The 15,643-nt window shown below is 37.4% G+C and overlaps 1 protein-coding gene across 2 annotated transcripts in view; it reads right to left on the bottom strand.

Annotated features, from left to right (window-relative positions):
- The window catches only part of PARP8 (poly(ADP-ribose) polymerase family member 8), a 125,416-nt gene that overhangs the window by 54,338 nt on the left and 55,435 nt on the right, over positions 1-15,643 (bottom strand). For both annotated transcript variants that reach the window (XM_054054887.1, XM_054054886.1), the window contains exons 3-6: positions 13,152-13,189; positions 7,858-7,947; positions 6,471-6,541; positions 3,978-4,055 (exon numbers count right to left, since the gene is read on the bottom strand). In XM_054054887.1, coding sequence (XP_053910862.1) covers positions 3,978-4,055; positions 6,471-6,541; positions 7,858-7,947; positions 13,152-13,189 — 277 coding nt within the window. The remainder of the gene's footprint in view (positions 1-3,977; positions 4,056-6,470; positions 6,542-7,857; positions 7,948-13,151; positions 13,190-15,643) is intronic.

Raw genomic sequence — 15,643 nt, 5'->3', positions numbered from 1 at the left:
TAAATCACATTTTCAGTCTAGCCACTGGCTGATTCTATCTACCAGTGCAATGATATGAGACGAAATAAACATAAAATTAAGGAACGCTTTCCCATTTTAAGTATCTTACCAGATAAGGAATAAACAAACATGTACTTAGACATCATCTCTATTTTTGTCAAACTCCACAAAAATTGGGAAGTTACAACAGTGCATATACTATAAAGCAAAACTTGTGAGGTGGTTTTGTTGGGCTCTATGAATCAATAATAATTACTATCCTCCTATGTTCTACAAGGACCCAAATCACTCTTTTTAACCTGTAATAATTGATTCACAGTCCATTATTACTTTCTCACTAAGCGATGTTCCTGACGGTGTGAACCTAATTTTACTTTGTTACAACAATTAGAATGACAGCAATTCCACAAAAAGTTGATGAAGTCCCTAGATTTGGACAGGTTCAGAAGTCAGAGTGGGATCTGACTTGTATCTTTGACAAATTCAAAGAGTAATGCACAAGAGTGTAATTTGCCCCTTTCCTGCAGAGAATCCTTGCTATTGCACAACTATGTCTAACTGCAGTGCTGTTTCTTCCATTTGTACAGCTGAATCTGTAGGAGACCAGAGCTGTGACACCTTCAGCTCTAGTATCTTGAGACGTATTTTTCAATCTAATTAGATAAATGTGAATAGAATTAAAAAGATAATCAGCTGATTTCTTTATGTGAAAATTAGTAAAGAATAATTTGATTAGACTTACAGTTCTTCGTAAGCTACAGAACTCATCAACATAAGATGGACATGTGTTTATCAGACATATTAACAATATTCATGATCAGAAGGGTATAAGCTATGTATCCTTCCCTTGTTTAGGCAGGCACTTCACAACAATGTTTGAAAGAAAACCTTTATTGTAATTTTTTTTTTTCACTTTAGGTAGCAGAAAACCAATCTTTTTTTACATGCTTATTACTTGAAGAGGAGTTCTTTACAGATGCATAAAAAATTGTGGTATTGCTTCCAAAAACAGCACAACAATAATTGCACAAGTCACAGCTGTGGTGCACATGCCACTTCTGTTGGTTCTGAATTGCATTTTTTTCATCAGTTTCATGTATCAATAACAGTTCCAAAAGCAACACTGCAGAGAACACTGAACTGCCCAAGATAATCTTTTCTCCAACCTATTTGCTTATAGCAAGAGGTTATGAACTCAAAAAGGAAACAAAGCAGTGGCAAATTATAAGACCACAGTACGATATTTTCCACACTTGAATTAGTGCCACAGACATGTATGATGTATGTGAAGGAGACTGCTGGAATTTTGTGCATCTGTGTTTGCATGTCCTGTAACTGAAGTACAAGAGAGAAGGAGACAGAGCTCCGAAGGTAGTAGCATTACTGGTTCAATCTCCTGCTCTTGTTTGCAAATGTAGAAGACCGAGGTTCAAAGCAAGAACTAACACAGAGTCTCAGAGAAAGAGAATATAAAAGCTAAAAAATCTGATAACTTTCCTGTGTCTGTAGAATCTGCATTTAGAAAGTCTCAGTTTTAATCTGAGACCTGATTCAGATTATTTTGTCCCAGATAATGACAAGAGGTTGAATTTTTAAAGGAGATTAAGTGATTTACAAACCTAAATCCCATTGAAAATCAATAGGACTTAGGCTATTGAATCACTTAGCCACTCTAAAGTATTTATCTGTTAAACTCTTAGGGAAGATTACGAGCAGGTGCCTAGGAAACAGATACAAACATTTAATTTCTGACCAAAAGGTTGTATCTTGTTTTCACTGCTCATCAAATGCCATTTCTTATCTTCCATGGTCCTTGTTTCATCATCAGCTGCTCTCTTGTCTTTCCAGCTGTAACTACTTACAAATGTTAAGAATTATTCCTGATCTCAAGCTTTCCCAACCGTACTGCACACAATTACACTGGCATCTATTTCCTCTGCTTGCTACAATCAGTGTTTTTGTCCCCCTTCTCTGAGGGCACAGCATACACTTGTCTCAAATGAAGCAAGCCTTGCTTGTTCCCCACATATACAGTGGGGGGAAATACAAAACTATTTTGTCTTCCCAGCACACTCAAAGCTCACTTCATAATGCTTACAATCACTTTATTTGAAAAAGGACTATTATTTCTATATCTGGTGGGACTTTGCTCATTAACAGACTTCCTACTTATTTTATGATAAGGGTTAATTAATGGTTAATTAATTCTACAGGTCTTCTTTAGAATTTTGTCTTTTTAACTACGGAATTTTAAATTAAAAATTTCTTTTTTTTTCTCTCTTGTTAAATACACTGTCTATGACATCTTTATTCCCTTGTTCTCCTAGGTTTGCTTTTTGAAAATTTCATAGTGCAAACACATTCACAGGCATCTAATGTTTGATTTTTACTGCTGATCTAACTCTGGGGGGGAAGGGGGCATTGCCAGTTGTAATACCTTCAATGAAATGTATTACCTTAAAAAATGACAACAAAATATAATGTAGTTTCCATTTCAAATATAAGGCAGCTAAATTCTAACTAGTATTGCCTATTACAGCACTCGTTCGCACCTCACAAAATTAGGTACTGCTGTCTGTGTTCACTTCTCATAGGCATAGTTGATATCTATTCATTCATTTGCGCACTGGCAGGCATTCTTTACAAACATATTAGTGCTTGTCCAATAAATAAGCACTTCCAGCTATTTGTTGCCTTTTCCTTCACCTTGAGGTTACTGCCCTTTCTGCACAGTTGAAAAATGGACTGAGCACATGCGACTCATCATTAAAGGGCAAAATCAGAATATTTTCCCTCTCAGACACATTAAAATAAGACATTGTCCTTTGCACTGAAGAACGTGTGCACGGTCCTCCCTGGTGCTTTGTGGGGCTATGGGAGCCATCAGCTGAAGGGAGGCAATTTCTGCAGTCATTTCTAAAGTGAACATGAGTCAATACCCCATATCAGTTGTTTCTGACACTGAAAATACATTGTTTTAGTTCCAGTTTCATTATCACTTCTAATAGCTTTTTAGCAGTGTGCTCTGCAAGAGACGAGTCTCGGCTCGGATAAGTTGTCCTGCTCATCAGCATCCCACGCTCTCTACAGTGTCCCAACTTGCTGGCACTGCTGGCATGCTCCTGCAGCCTCATCTCTGCGCTCTGATCACGGGTGGTTTCAGCTTCAAGGCTGAGGCAGTGATAACTTTCATACAAAGCAACCGTAATTCATTAAAATGTTCATCAAAATAAACAGTCCTAATAGCCTAAGTGAGGAAAGACTCCTTTGGGGCAACAGTTCGACTAAATAGATAAGAAAAATCTGAATAAAGAGACCAGTAGCATGAAGTGCACTTTTAACTTTGCAAAAAGAAAAGAGATGAAGAGGTTTGATTTCCCAATACATGAGAGAATGTTATAATAACTAATTCTGCTGAGGGAACAAGAAGGAAAGACACACAAGAGTACATTCATCTAAAAATATGCAGTATTTTTCAAGGTGAATTTAACTGCAAAGCTCAGAAAAAGAATGGACTATTGCCTAAACCAAAACTATTTTGTTATAACCATTTTTACCACTAAATTGCAGCACTCTTGGCTTTACAAAATGGCAGTCCTCCAGAAAGAAACATTCGGATCCAGTCTGACTTCCTATTTGGATTGATAACGAGATAAGCTTTGAAAGGTTAATTTCTATTTCCTGGAGGTAAGCGACTGGCTTCTGTTTTCAAATGTTCTGAAGAATACTTGCTTTCTCTATTCTTACAGCTTTGCAAATGTAAACAAACTGTTCTTATTTTAAATTTGATACACCTTTACAAAATAACATTTTCAATATTTCTGCTGTAAAATACTATGTATATATACTGAGTATTCTATTCAATGTTGAATAAGCATAAGAAATTAATTATTTGCATAAATTTATAATGGAATGAACAACAGAAGCTTTAAAAAATTACATTTCTTGAAAGTCGTGCAAAAAATTTCCTCTATTACCTGTCCGCCATAATAAAATTCCTCAGAATCATTATCTCCTTCAGAGTCTTCTTCAACTGTGCTGTTGTGCCGTGACTCCTTAATTGAGAATAAAAGTTAACAATGATACAAGTGACATGCTTATCTTGCATTTATAGCTCTAATTATAACTACAGGAATTACGTTTTCACAAATAAGCTCATAGCACACTTTATTAAGGGATCTTTTAGTATAATTTTTCCACAAGAGCACTAAGGGCGTCTTTTAAGACCAGTGAAATATCAGACAAAACAAGCACCTATTAACTAAATACATGTTGTCTGGCTACAGACACAGTGGTATTTCAAAGAACTGTGGAATTCAGTAGACTATGTGGGGATACCTCACTCTGCTTTTGCTAAACAAAGCATGATATAACCACCATGACAAGTTATGGACTTAATTAATTTGGTTTTTCAGTAACTTAAAATTTTAATTTACTTCATTCTGGTAGGTCAACTCTAATAGTTTAAGGAAATACATCAAGTTCGACCATGGGATTTCTTTAGTTCCTTCCTAAGGACTAAGAAAAACTGAAAGACTGACACAGTGCTGTTTAATTACTATTTTTAACAGAAGCAACAGCCTGTTACCAGAACAGTTCGAACTTATTTTCTGACTGCCTCTGTTCTGAGACTTTGAAAACGAAGGATTAGAAAGTAATACGCTTACCCAAGTGAAACCTGCTCTAAATAGGTTGCTCTGTGAATAATTGCACTCAGGTAAATAGAACTGATCCTGGTACAGACTGCAACTCAGCATGAGCTGAGTTGTTATATTCTGCTTCCCACCAACAAAGCCTTTACTTATAATTCTGTAATTGCTTGAAGATATTAATTCTTGTATCCCACAATCCATGTGCTATTTCTAGGCCCTATGATGACAAGGATGCCCTAAAGAACACCTATTAAAATCATAATTCTTCACTTCAACCTGAACATGATGTACTTATTGCTTATTTTGTATTTATGTCCTGCATAGAACTGCCATAACGGAATAGAAATCAGATTTATGAATCAAAGAACAGAAGTTAGCCCTAAATGCCATATGTTTATAAATGTCAAATATAACGTTAACATCAGTTTCTATGGTCAGACATTGTAATCTTACTTCTTTATCTTTGCCTCTAAATTCCTGCTCTATTCACTGTATGTACGCACAGAAAAATTGTACTTCAGCCAATTTCACGGCAATTTTCTATAACAAGGCATAGAAATAATTTTTGCTTCTACTTCACTGAAAAGAAACAAAGTGACTTTAGTATTCTTTGTTTTATAATAACCTTAGCTCAATGGGAAGTCTGTGTTGAAACAGAACCTAGCTGAATGAAAATTCAACACAAAACAAAGAGAAACAAACCCCTCACGTTAGAATAGTGACAAACCATTCCTATTTTAACTGAACTACTAACTGTTTAGCCAAAAGAAATGGTGGGTCTTACAGACTTTCTAATTTTTTTTTCAGTACTTTCATTTTTAAGTTCGTCGTTTAACTAAAAACAAAATAAAAGCTCGAATTCTGTCCCATAGAAGCTAACTTTGTCTCACACTTCCAATCAAATGGGGAAATTTTTCCCATACTTGAATTTTTCTAATGTTTACTGAACACTGGATACAATGGCAGTAGAAGCAACGTATTTCCAGTGCAGCTTTTTATATCCAATCAGGTTTCAGCCCCTAAAGAAATCCACACATCAGCATACCTGGGATACTTGTTTCCTCTTTCCAGTATCCAAAACAGATCAGTGCCTAAAAACCAGCTGTCAAGAAACTCAGCAACCACCCTTACCAAAAGAAGTCTTAAAGTCAAGCACCTGAATTCTTGATACAATGCTTGATGTCTTACTTGAGGTAGGAGCCTATGTGGTGCTTTCTTTGAGCCCGTAACGCTGTCAAGCCTTGCAGACTTCATATTAGTGCCACTTCTTTCTTGAGTTAACATATCAGTGGGACTGGTCAAGGACCGATACTTGAGGTACAGCACAAATACAACCGTGACTGGAAGGCCTTAATACTCCAGACACTACTTACGGTCAATAGTCATAGAGAGATCTAAAGCCTCCAGTAAGGCTGCTAAAGGCTACATGAAGAAACAGTGAGCTAATAAATGGGATGTAGTCCCATGCGCAAGAGTAGGTTAAAAGGTAATGGCATTATGATCTGTTTCTTCAGAAGACCTGCATTTTTAGGGCAGACAGGGTTTATACCCCTGATTAACAAAAAATGAGACAAGCGTCAAAACTGTGTTTCCTAAGATGGGAGCATTCCTTCTCTAACTAAGTGATTAATTGGTTAATCCATATATGAAACTCAGAGAACTATGCTCATCTTCTAAAACATGAAAATACACACAGTTGAGCAACCACCCATTTGAAAGGAAATCTATGGTGACGACTCATATTTTACAATGTTCTGTTGTTTCTTAAAATACTTTGATAAAATAGGCATACTAGAAATGCATACAAGAAATACATACCTCTCCATTTTCCCTCTGTAATTTTGATTTTATGGATAAGCAATAGTTGACATCACTGGTTTTTCTTAATTCTTAGAAGACAAGAAAAAATAGGGAACTTCTGTGAAAAATTTGAAATAATTTTGCATATGCAGACTTGAAATACTTGGTTGCAGTAGTAGAGCCAATAAGAAACAAAAAGTTACAGATATGAAAAGCATTAAAAAGCTAACAATTCTACAGTCTAAAATTAAGAAGCTCCTACACCACAGAATACTCATATTTTTAACTGTGAAACAAAACTCAGTTGGTCCATCTAGGACAATCGTTTCACCCAGTCTGTGATTTACAATTTAGTGTCATTCATTCATTATGTATACTTTATAAAGGAAGAAAAAATCAAAATCCCTTAGTAAAATTAAATCACATAATAGGCCATACAAACCAAAGGTTTTTATTCTATTTTCAGTGACAGTATTTGTTTCTTTTTAAGTTACAGTAATATTTGCCAATAAAATTTGTCTTAAACTTCTGACTATAATGGCCAGCTTTTGTTTGGGTGCCACTGTACTAACTTTAGTAAAATTATTCTTGATTTACATCAGTATAAATGAGATCAGAGACTGACAATCACATTGGTTTTCCAGTGGAATTCAAAGTAATCCTGTGTTACGCAAAAAAAGCCCTAAAGCATTGTAATAATAATAAAAAGACTGCAAAGTCAAGTGCTCCTATCTGAAGAACTGCCAGAATTAACATTGCTCTATGCAGTTTCTTCTGCAGCCTGAAATCATCAAGGAGTTTTACTGCTAAAATCTAAAAAGTCTCTACAGAGTATGCACAAATCTTGATTATATATGTCGTATAAATGTGCTTATATGTCCGAAAAGCATAGCCTTTCAGGTACCAAATACTTTCTGGAAGTGCAGAAATAACTCCAAATGACAGGTTCCCCAAATAACTCTGAAAAAACATATTTTTTTTTTCTATAGTCTAATTTACTGAAACAGCTGAACCATTTTGTTTGAAATTTCCTCAAATAATTCACCATAGGCAATGTTTTCATCCCCAATGGTGAAGATTTAGTGAAGTTGTAAGCAAGTGAGCATGAAAACTTATAATTAGGAAGTATTAAGCACCTCTAATTGCATTCAAGGAGAACCGCTTTAGCACTGACTGCAAGACTTTGAAAGAATAAAATAAATTCCACCTATACAATCGTGTTGATCCCTGTATGACATGTTTTAATTTCTTCTGTTGCAAAACGTAGGGCAATTTACTACAGCAAGACTGTGGGAAAACAGCAGACTGTATGGCTGCACACATCAATGTATCTCCATTCAAGTGCAGGAAACACCTTGTTTTTCCTCACAAAATATAAACTTGATAACTCAGGACACAAGATTACCTGTAGCAATTTGGTGGAAAATTACTGGAATAGGCTCTGTTGTAACTAACACATCTTCATCATTATCAGAACTGGAAACGTAAGTGTTATCTACAAGAGAAAAACACCATACATGGTGAAGTGCCATTGTGCTTTGCCAGTCCCTTCCCTCCTCATCCATCCAACCCTTGTACCATAACGAACCACCCTCCAGCTGGTTAGGGAAGCTGAGCACTATCATCTTACTGGTGTGGGTTTTTCTGCTTAAAAGATTGCTAACAAAAAGAAAAATACAAAAAGGATGGAAGAATTCGGAATGAAATTTTATACAAACAAACTCTTGGACTCCAATGTTAGGGCTTTTGTGAATCATACTAAGTACTGTTCTGAACCGCCCGACAAGGCTTGTGGGGTTTGAGTCAGTCTTTTGCAAAATAAACACTTGTTCCACACTTTTTTTGCTATGCCTGATGCTAAAAATCAAGCTATATCTGCCGTGCAGACTGAGGGCTGCATTCAGAGCTGGGTGTTAACAGTCCATTATGCAAAATACCTGGGCATCAGTTTGCCTAGTCACACAAAGGTTGTTTGAAGTATCTTCTAATCAGTGGATAACCTTTCTTTTCTCCAATTCAGGAAAAAAAATAATCCTCCCATTTAACAAAAATGTTAGCTATAGTTATGAATATGGTAAATCTAATCCCAAATTTATTGAAATATACAAGGAGTAGGTTGAGTTTTTTTGAGTTTGGTTTCTTTTTTTTGCTTTCCAACCAAACTTTTAGCAAAAATAAACAACGAGCAGCAAGTTTTCATGTAGTATCTGCAGAAGCTAATTTTGCATGAATTGCTGAACTGCCTACTAAAATAATAATATTTTGTTTTCAACTGATCTGGGCTAAACTGAAACTTACGTTCTAGAGCATAAAAGCTGACAATTAAATAATTGCAGGTAAAGAGACAAATAAAAGAATTGAAACAAAGACTTGATCTATCATAATTCTGAACATTCTGTTCCCACATCAGCAAAATGTGTGAGCTCACATGCCATTTTAAGCATACCGCTGCAATCACAAAGCCTTTGACCACAGTACTTCCAGTGAAATATTAAAGATGTTCACATTAATTAAGCAGTAAATCCAGTGATACTATTCTTCGTATTACAGAGGTTTGCAGCAGCTTGTGTCAAGATGAAGTCCTCGCATTGCCGCCCGTTTCTCACAGAGGTGTGTCGTGTTGCCTTTGCAAACCAGCAGCTGCCGCCACACAGGGGCAGGTGTGGGATTTTCCCAGCCCATTGCCTGTGAGACAGACTTTCTGCCACATTCACACACATCTATGAGTATGACACTATTATACCACACCTTTGCCAACTTGCACTCCTGTGCTGTCCCATAAGGTAATCTGAGTGACCTGCATTCTGCTCAACACGCATCTACTGCACGCAGGCAAATGCTGCAGGAGGCTGGCACCGCTCTTCCTTGAGCTCTGCTCTCCAGCGGGCACAGCAACCTGCTCCATCAGCTCAGTCTCTGTCTGCTTGGCTACACAGTTGGCACAGGGATATGTTTTAGAGCCACAATATCATGAGAATAAAACAAGGTTCCTCCAGCCATCTGCCAGCATTCACTCCTTCGCCCACTTCGGTCTGTCAGCAGGACAGGCTGTGACCTATACTTCCAGGACAACTGCATCTCACCCTCGCCACAAACTCCTCCCTTGCCTGTATTCGAATATTCCACCTTACTGTCATCATTTCGGCATCAGTCTCACCATGTGTGGTCATACACAACACAGATCCATTCCTGTTCCAGGTTTGGGAGCGTAACTTACTGCTACAGAGTTTAATGAGCAGGAATAACAGAGGCCACTATTTGGCTCTGAATGTGCCTAACACCCTACATACAGATGGGAGAAAGGAAATCCATGTGCTAGAACTTACTGCTGCTGCTAGAACTTTTATCAAAAAGCAGGAAATCGAACACCACTATCTGCTGCACAGAATAGACTGTTAACAAGATATACATATATGGAAAAAAGTAGTGCTCAGTTGCAAGTTCTATAGATTTTAACTATATTTTTACGTTCACTGTCATTCTTTCTCAGCCGCTGGAGAGTATGATTTTCACTGCCAAATTTCTGTTTTCCTTTTCTATGTGGCAGTCAACAGGGTTTCTTTCTTTCCTTCTATCAGTCTCATGAAAACTTAAGTGAAGACACTGGTTTTGGTTTGCTTTCTTTAACATCCAGTTTCTAACACACCACACCTGGGAACAACTCTCCTTTCAAGTGGAACACCTAGTGCCTAGACCTCATGGAGGGTTGCACCAAATCACTCCTGCCAAACTGGTTCTATCTGTCTCCGCAGGAAACTAATGAGGTTTAAGAATAGGATGTTTCTGTAAACTCATGTGTAACCCACAAATCACTGGGATAAAAGACTACAGCAGTTCTGCAAGTTTATGGCAGCCAACACGTATCACTCCAAACATATATTCATTAGTAAAATGCTTTCCGCTGTAATGGTTCTCACAGGAGCCATACTATACTCATATTAATGGGACTTTAGTCTACTCATTGATGTTATATTCTATAACTGTTCCTTAGGAGCATTATTTTTCCTCAGTTGTGTCAACGTTACGAGAAAATAGTTACAGAGATATTTTGCTGGAAATGTTATTACCTGCCTCTAAAATTTTCAGTGGTATTTTCACAATTTCAGCAATGTATATATAACTTTGAGACATTACTGTCTCAACACTATTCTATTAAGTTCTTCAGTGTGCCTTTGAGTGTATTTTTAGCTTTCACTCATAATTATGAAACTTTCAAACACCTTCCATTACTGAAAGTTGTTATGGCATATTACAGTTCCCATAGGTATGATTTAATGCTCAGCTGTTTGTAATCTTTTGTTGCTTTATGAAGCAATTCAGCAATAGATACACACTTACCAGTGCCAAAGCCTGACACTGCATACATAACAGCAATGGAGGGAATTAGAGTCTACGCAGGACCCAAAGTTCTTCTTATAGTACCTAAAATTTACTTGTGGAGGTATCACTTTTGGCTGAGTGAATATCATTTGCATAGTAACTTAATATCTTTTATTTTAATATATTTATTGTGTGCATTAATAATTTATCTGATAGTCAACTCTGGCAGCCTTCTCTTAGATTTCCAAATTTGATCCACAGTGTATTACACACTCTCAATCTCCAGAGATACAACTTTGGCATAGCTATGCACTAATGAACTTAAACCTTGACCTGTAAAGACTTCTGCAAGGAATCTGATTTGATGAGCACGTGTTGCTCTGAACTCTGTCAACTATCAGCAATACCTGAAATTCATCTTCCAGCTAAGAAGGACAAAACCAAAAAAGCTTCCCAGACTTGACATCATTGTGCCCTGACATGTGCCTGAAACATCCCTTAAAATACATGCCAGAGAGACACAGTCAGCAGTAATGTTAAATTAGAGATTTAGGACAAAGAAAGGAGACTAAGAATCTGGCTCACCAAGTCAAAATGAGTATTTTTAGGATCAAAGCTGTAAAATGGCAAGGAGCCATTATCATTCCTAGCACACTAAACACCTCTTCATCACAAAGCAAACACAGATCCTGCAAAAGCTTGAGATATGAATGAAATCAACTCTTCCAAAGCCTTGATCAGTAAGCATGTGCAGCTGGTTTACGCCCCCTTCACCAACTTAGCTACAGTGTAAAATGTTCAAATTCTATCTGGCTTTAAAAAATAGGGGCTGATGGCAGAGAATATTGTTCAAGTTTTTGAGCCAACAAAGTCTTTCAGGCTTGCAGGTCATCAGGGCATGATGCAAATAGCACCTCTAAGGGAAGTTTGAGGTCTGTGAAGACAGTTTTGCCGGGAGTTGATATCTCATGTTCTCTAGCAGCAACTGCTGGTTCAGTGCTCCAGTTTGTCATTTAGCTAGGGTCTCCCAGAGAACAGGACTGTGCTTTCATAATAGTTCTATCCCTGAAAAGAATAAATCTATCACTGACATTTAATAACACAAACTATTAATAATATATGATGCAGACTTTTTTTTCAACTATTTGTCCCTCCATTCATTGTCAGGTCAACCTTGTAATGAGTAATTCAATTTATCATTGGTATTTTATAAATCTCATTTTCTCCCCTTACTACATGATGAATAGATTATTATTAGTAACTGTTCTCCCTCCAGTTTTCACTGGTAAAAAAACCCAACACCTCTCATAAAGGTTGTTAGCATTCCGTCACATTATCCATTGTATTTAGCAACACTGCTGATGCTGATTTGTCTCTGTATCTGCTTCAAACACACTGGTGTTTTGAACAGATACAGTCCACTGCTTATCAGTGAAGAGGATCAAAGGCTCACTTCTTTAGAGGTTCTAAAAAACCAAGAAATATTTTTTTAAGAAATATTACAGAGATGTTATGGATAAAGATCAAAAAAAAAAAGGCCAGACAGTTTCATATCTTTTATAGTACTTACACAATTACACACTCCCAAGTGCAAAATACACCACGTAATGGAATCCAACAGTATTACCACGTATCTTTACTTGCAGAGCACCTGTCTGCCATCATCTCTGTTTCCTTCTTCTGCTTCTGCTAACCTCTGGGCCACTTGAAGTATCTGTGCAGTCTCTTTGTGAAGGAAATTGGCAAAACAAGCTAGCTTTTGCTCTTTCCTGGTTGTCTTTCATATGAATAATTGCACTTGTCTAGATTGGCTGCCCAGTTACATAAATGCTTATGCCAACCCAGCTCAAAGCATGAAAGTGAGACAGGACTGAGCAGCTGGGAACAGCTTTGCAAGCTTACGCTACCAGAGACATACCCATATACAAATCCTTGGCTCCAACTGACCCTGAGAAGCATCAATGCACTGTCCACAGTCTCAACTTGAACAACATGAGCAGTCTCATTAAGGTCTAACGCAAAAGTGCTTTGCTGGCCTCTTGCCAGACTGCTCAGCCTCTTGAAAGATCAAGCTTTATCTACTACGCCAAAAAGTAGTTAATGTGTTTTCTCACTCCTATCACTGTTGGCTCCAGACATGGAAAGCATCACAAGCTCCCATCTCTGCAAACTTGTGAACCAGGTTTTCTCACCCTGACCTAGCTGATAAATGTCGCCTGAGAAGGAGAAACGGCTGTGGAAATAATATAACTAAAGAAAAATGAAAAGGACAAAGACTGACCTCAAAGACATCAACACGCTTTTAGATATTCTCATCTGAATATAGCAAATTGAGGTAACATGCATACATGTGTCATGGTCAAGAATGTCACACTATACCTGGGTAATCCTCAGAGACATGGACTGAATAGGATACACTGTAAAAAGAAAAAAAAAGAAGAAACAATAGAATTAATAAAGACATTAATTGCTAGTATAACATTTTTCCTGAGCCTGTATTATTTTATGTTTATTTATAGGCTCCTTACAGTTTCCAGGACAGAAAGCAGCAGTATTTTGAAGGCTTTTGAAGTGTTCAGCCTAAAAAAAGAAGCATCACGCCCATTCTGAAAGCTTATTTTACTAAATTTGCACGTCTCGATTTCAACCTTATTAAAAAGGATATCTAGACTGCATTTATACTCACTTTAGAGTAACATTTTACAAAAGCCGTACTTACACTTAAAAAACTCAGTTGCTTTTCGAGCACCAAAACTAGAAACGCTCATTTTCCCCTACATCTGCTTTCTGGGGTTGAATTAAGACTCAGTAAGAAGCCTTTCTTGTTGGCTGAGGCAATTCTGTACATTCCTGCTAGTTCTAGCAAAGGCTCTGGCTGGCTTGGGTTTCTTCCTCTCAACCCCCCATATTTATAACAGTTGCGGCAATTTTATTTGATACCCCTTTGTCAAGCTGAGTTCCAACAAAATTTGAAAGAGCCGTGGTCACACTAAAAGGTAGCTCCAGTACACGGATGATCTCGATCTGTCTCATCAGAAAACAGTCATGTAGACACACCATCCTGGTCCTCCAGCTCAGCCACATGTGCTTTCCTTACCACGCGGTGAGATCTTCACTAAATTCACTGCTGAGCGCAGGACAAGTGGACAAGACAGTCTCTTCAGTTACCTAACTGCCCACCAAGTCTTTTCAATATTTTAAGGCTAGTGCACCCTCTTTTTCCAATAAAAACATTCAACTCTGCAGCACGCTGAAAGCTTTCTGTTATATAATTCATGTTCCTTCCATTTCTGAATCCTATAAATTGTATGTGTCAACTTACATATTTCAATAATACAAGGCATGTGTTCGCAAGTGTAGTGAGATATGCAGAGAAAGGCCGGATGGCACAGTCCTCATAGTAAATTTTGTTATGTATTGTACGTCGCTGAAAATTCATTCTAAACTACATATATACAACTTCCAGGTAGACTGTACAACAAAATCACGTATGATTTTTCTTTTTCTCTTTCAAGACCTTCGATTAAATGAGCTCCACTTCTACAACCCAATCACTGCAACAGGTAATCAATAGAAAAAAAGTATGTCCCTCACACTTTCTTCAGTAGGTCAATCTACTACCACATAACTCTGTCTCTGTTTTTCAACATCACCTATTCTAGCATAATTCATTTTATGTATTGTTTGACTAAGAGGCAAAGATGCCTGTTTGTTCAACAGCTGCAAATGTTCACTTAAACTGAAGCAGAAGGAGTGTTTATTACAGCTGACAACAGATTTAGCCACAGAACTTGATAACCTCCATGAAGCCAGAATTAAAACCCACCACTGCGTAAATCCCACATTTTATGATTTTTCTCTTCTAATTATTTTTCAGACATTTGGAACAGGCAGCATCTGTATTCCTTCATCTTGGAGCATTTTCCCTAAAGACTGGAGTATTTAGATCTAATTAATCTGTCATGGCGTAAAATATCACTGTTTCAAACAGGGAAATAGTCCCAAATAAGGCAATGTTATATCTCAGTGCAATCACATAACAAGAATTTTGCCCTGTCATACAAACTGCCCCCCTGTAACCCACTCCCACCTCCCCTACAAAAAGTTAACTGAAGTCCTGTTCTTACCAAACCTCATCTTCTAGGTGCCGTGTTCATAATCACAACTTCTTTCTACTGCTTAAAGAGGTACTAAAATCTTGCCCTCAGACTGACCGCTTGCACGCCTCTTTGTTGCCTCCAGAACTGCTGTGTATGGGTTCATTTGTTATACAGGTTTATCTTCAAGCATGGCCTTTTATTCCAAGAAAAGAATAAACTTTCTAGAACTCAGACCATATTTTAACTTAAAAAAACCCTCTCAATCCAATTTAAAAACTGTGGTAGAGCAGGAAAGCCCTACATGTATATTAAAACCAAAAATTCTTCATACTGAGAACAAGAACAGCGACTGAAGAAGTTACAGAACTCTCATCAGTGCAGATATTCAAAACTCAGCTGAATAAGACTCTCAGAAACCTAATCTAACTTTAAAGCTGGACTTGACTTTATAGTTAACTTCTGCTTTGAGTGGGACATGGACCAGGTATAGTCTGCACAGGTCACATCCCCACATAATTACTCTGTGCACATATATGCAGAAACCCTATGAAAGCGTGTTTCTCTTCCTCCTTCATCATGCAGTATCTGTGGCAGCAGAAGCTGTGGTGACATTAAATGGAAACTACTAAGAAAATAACACACTGTAGGTCTTGTGAGTGGGAACTAAAATGAAAATGTTCCTGGAAATGTAGTTTAGAAGCAGTCTCAAATTAGATCCTGTAATGACTGTAAGCAAATTCAGGGTCTGACCTGCAGCACACTGAATCCGGC

Source organism: Cuculus canorus, chromosome Z, assembly GCF_017976375.1.
Source record: "Cuculus canorus isolate bCucCan1 chromosome Z, bCucCan1.pri, whole genome shotgun sequence".
NCBI lineage: Eukaryota > Metazoa > Chordata > Aves > Cuculiformes > Cuculidae > Cuculus > Cuculus canorus.
The sequence above is the reverse complement of the archived record's forward strand: the minus strand, read 5'-3'. Positions and strand labels throughout refer to the sequence as shown.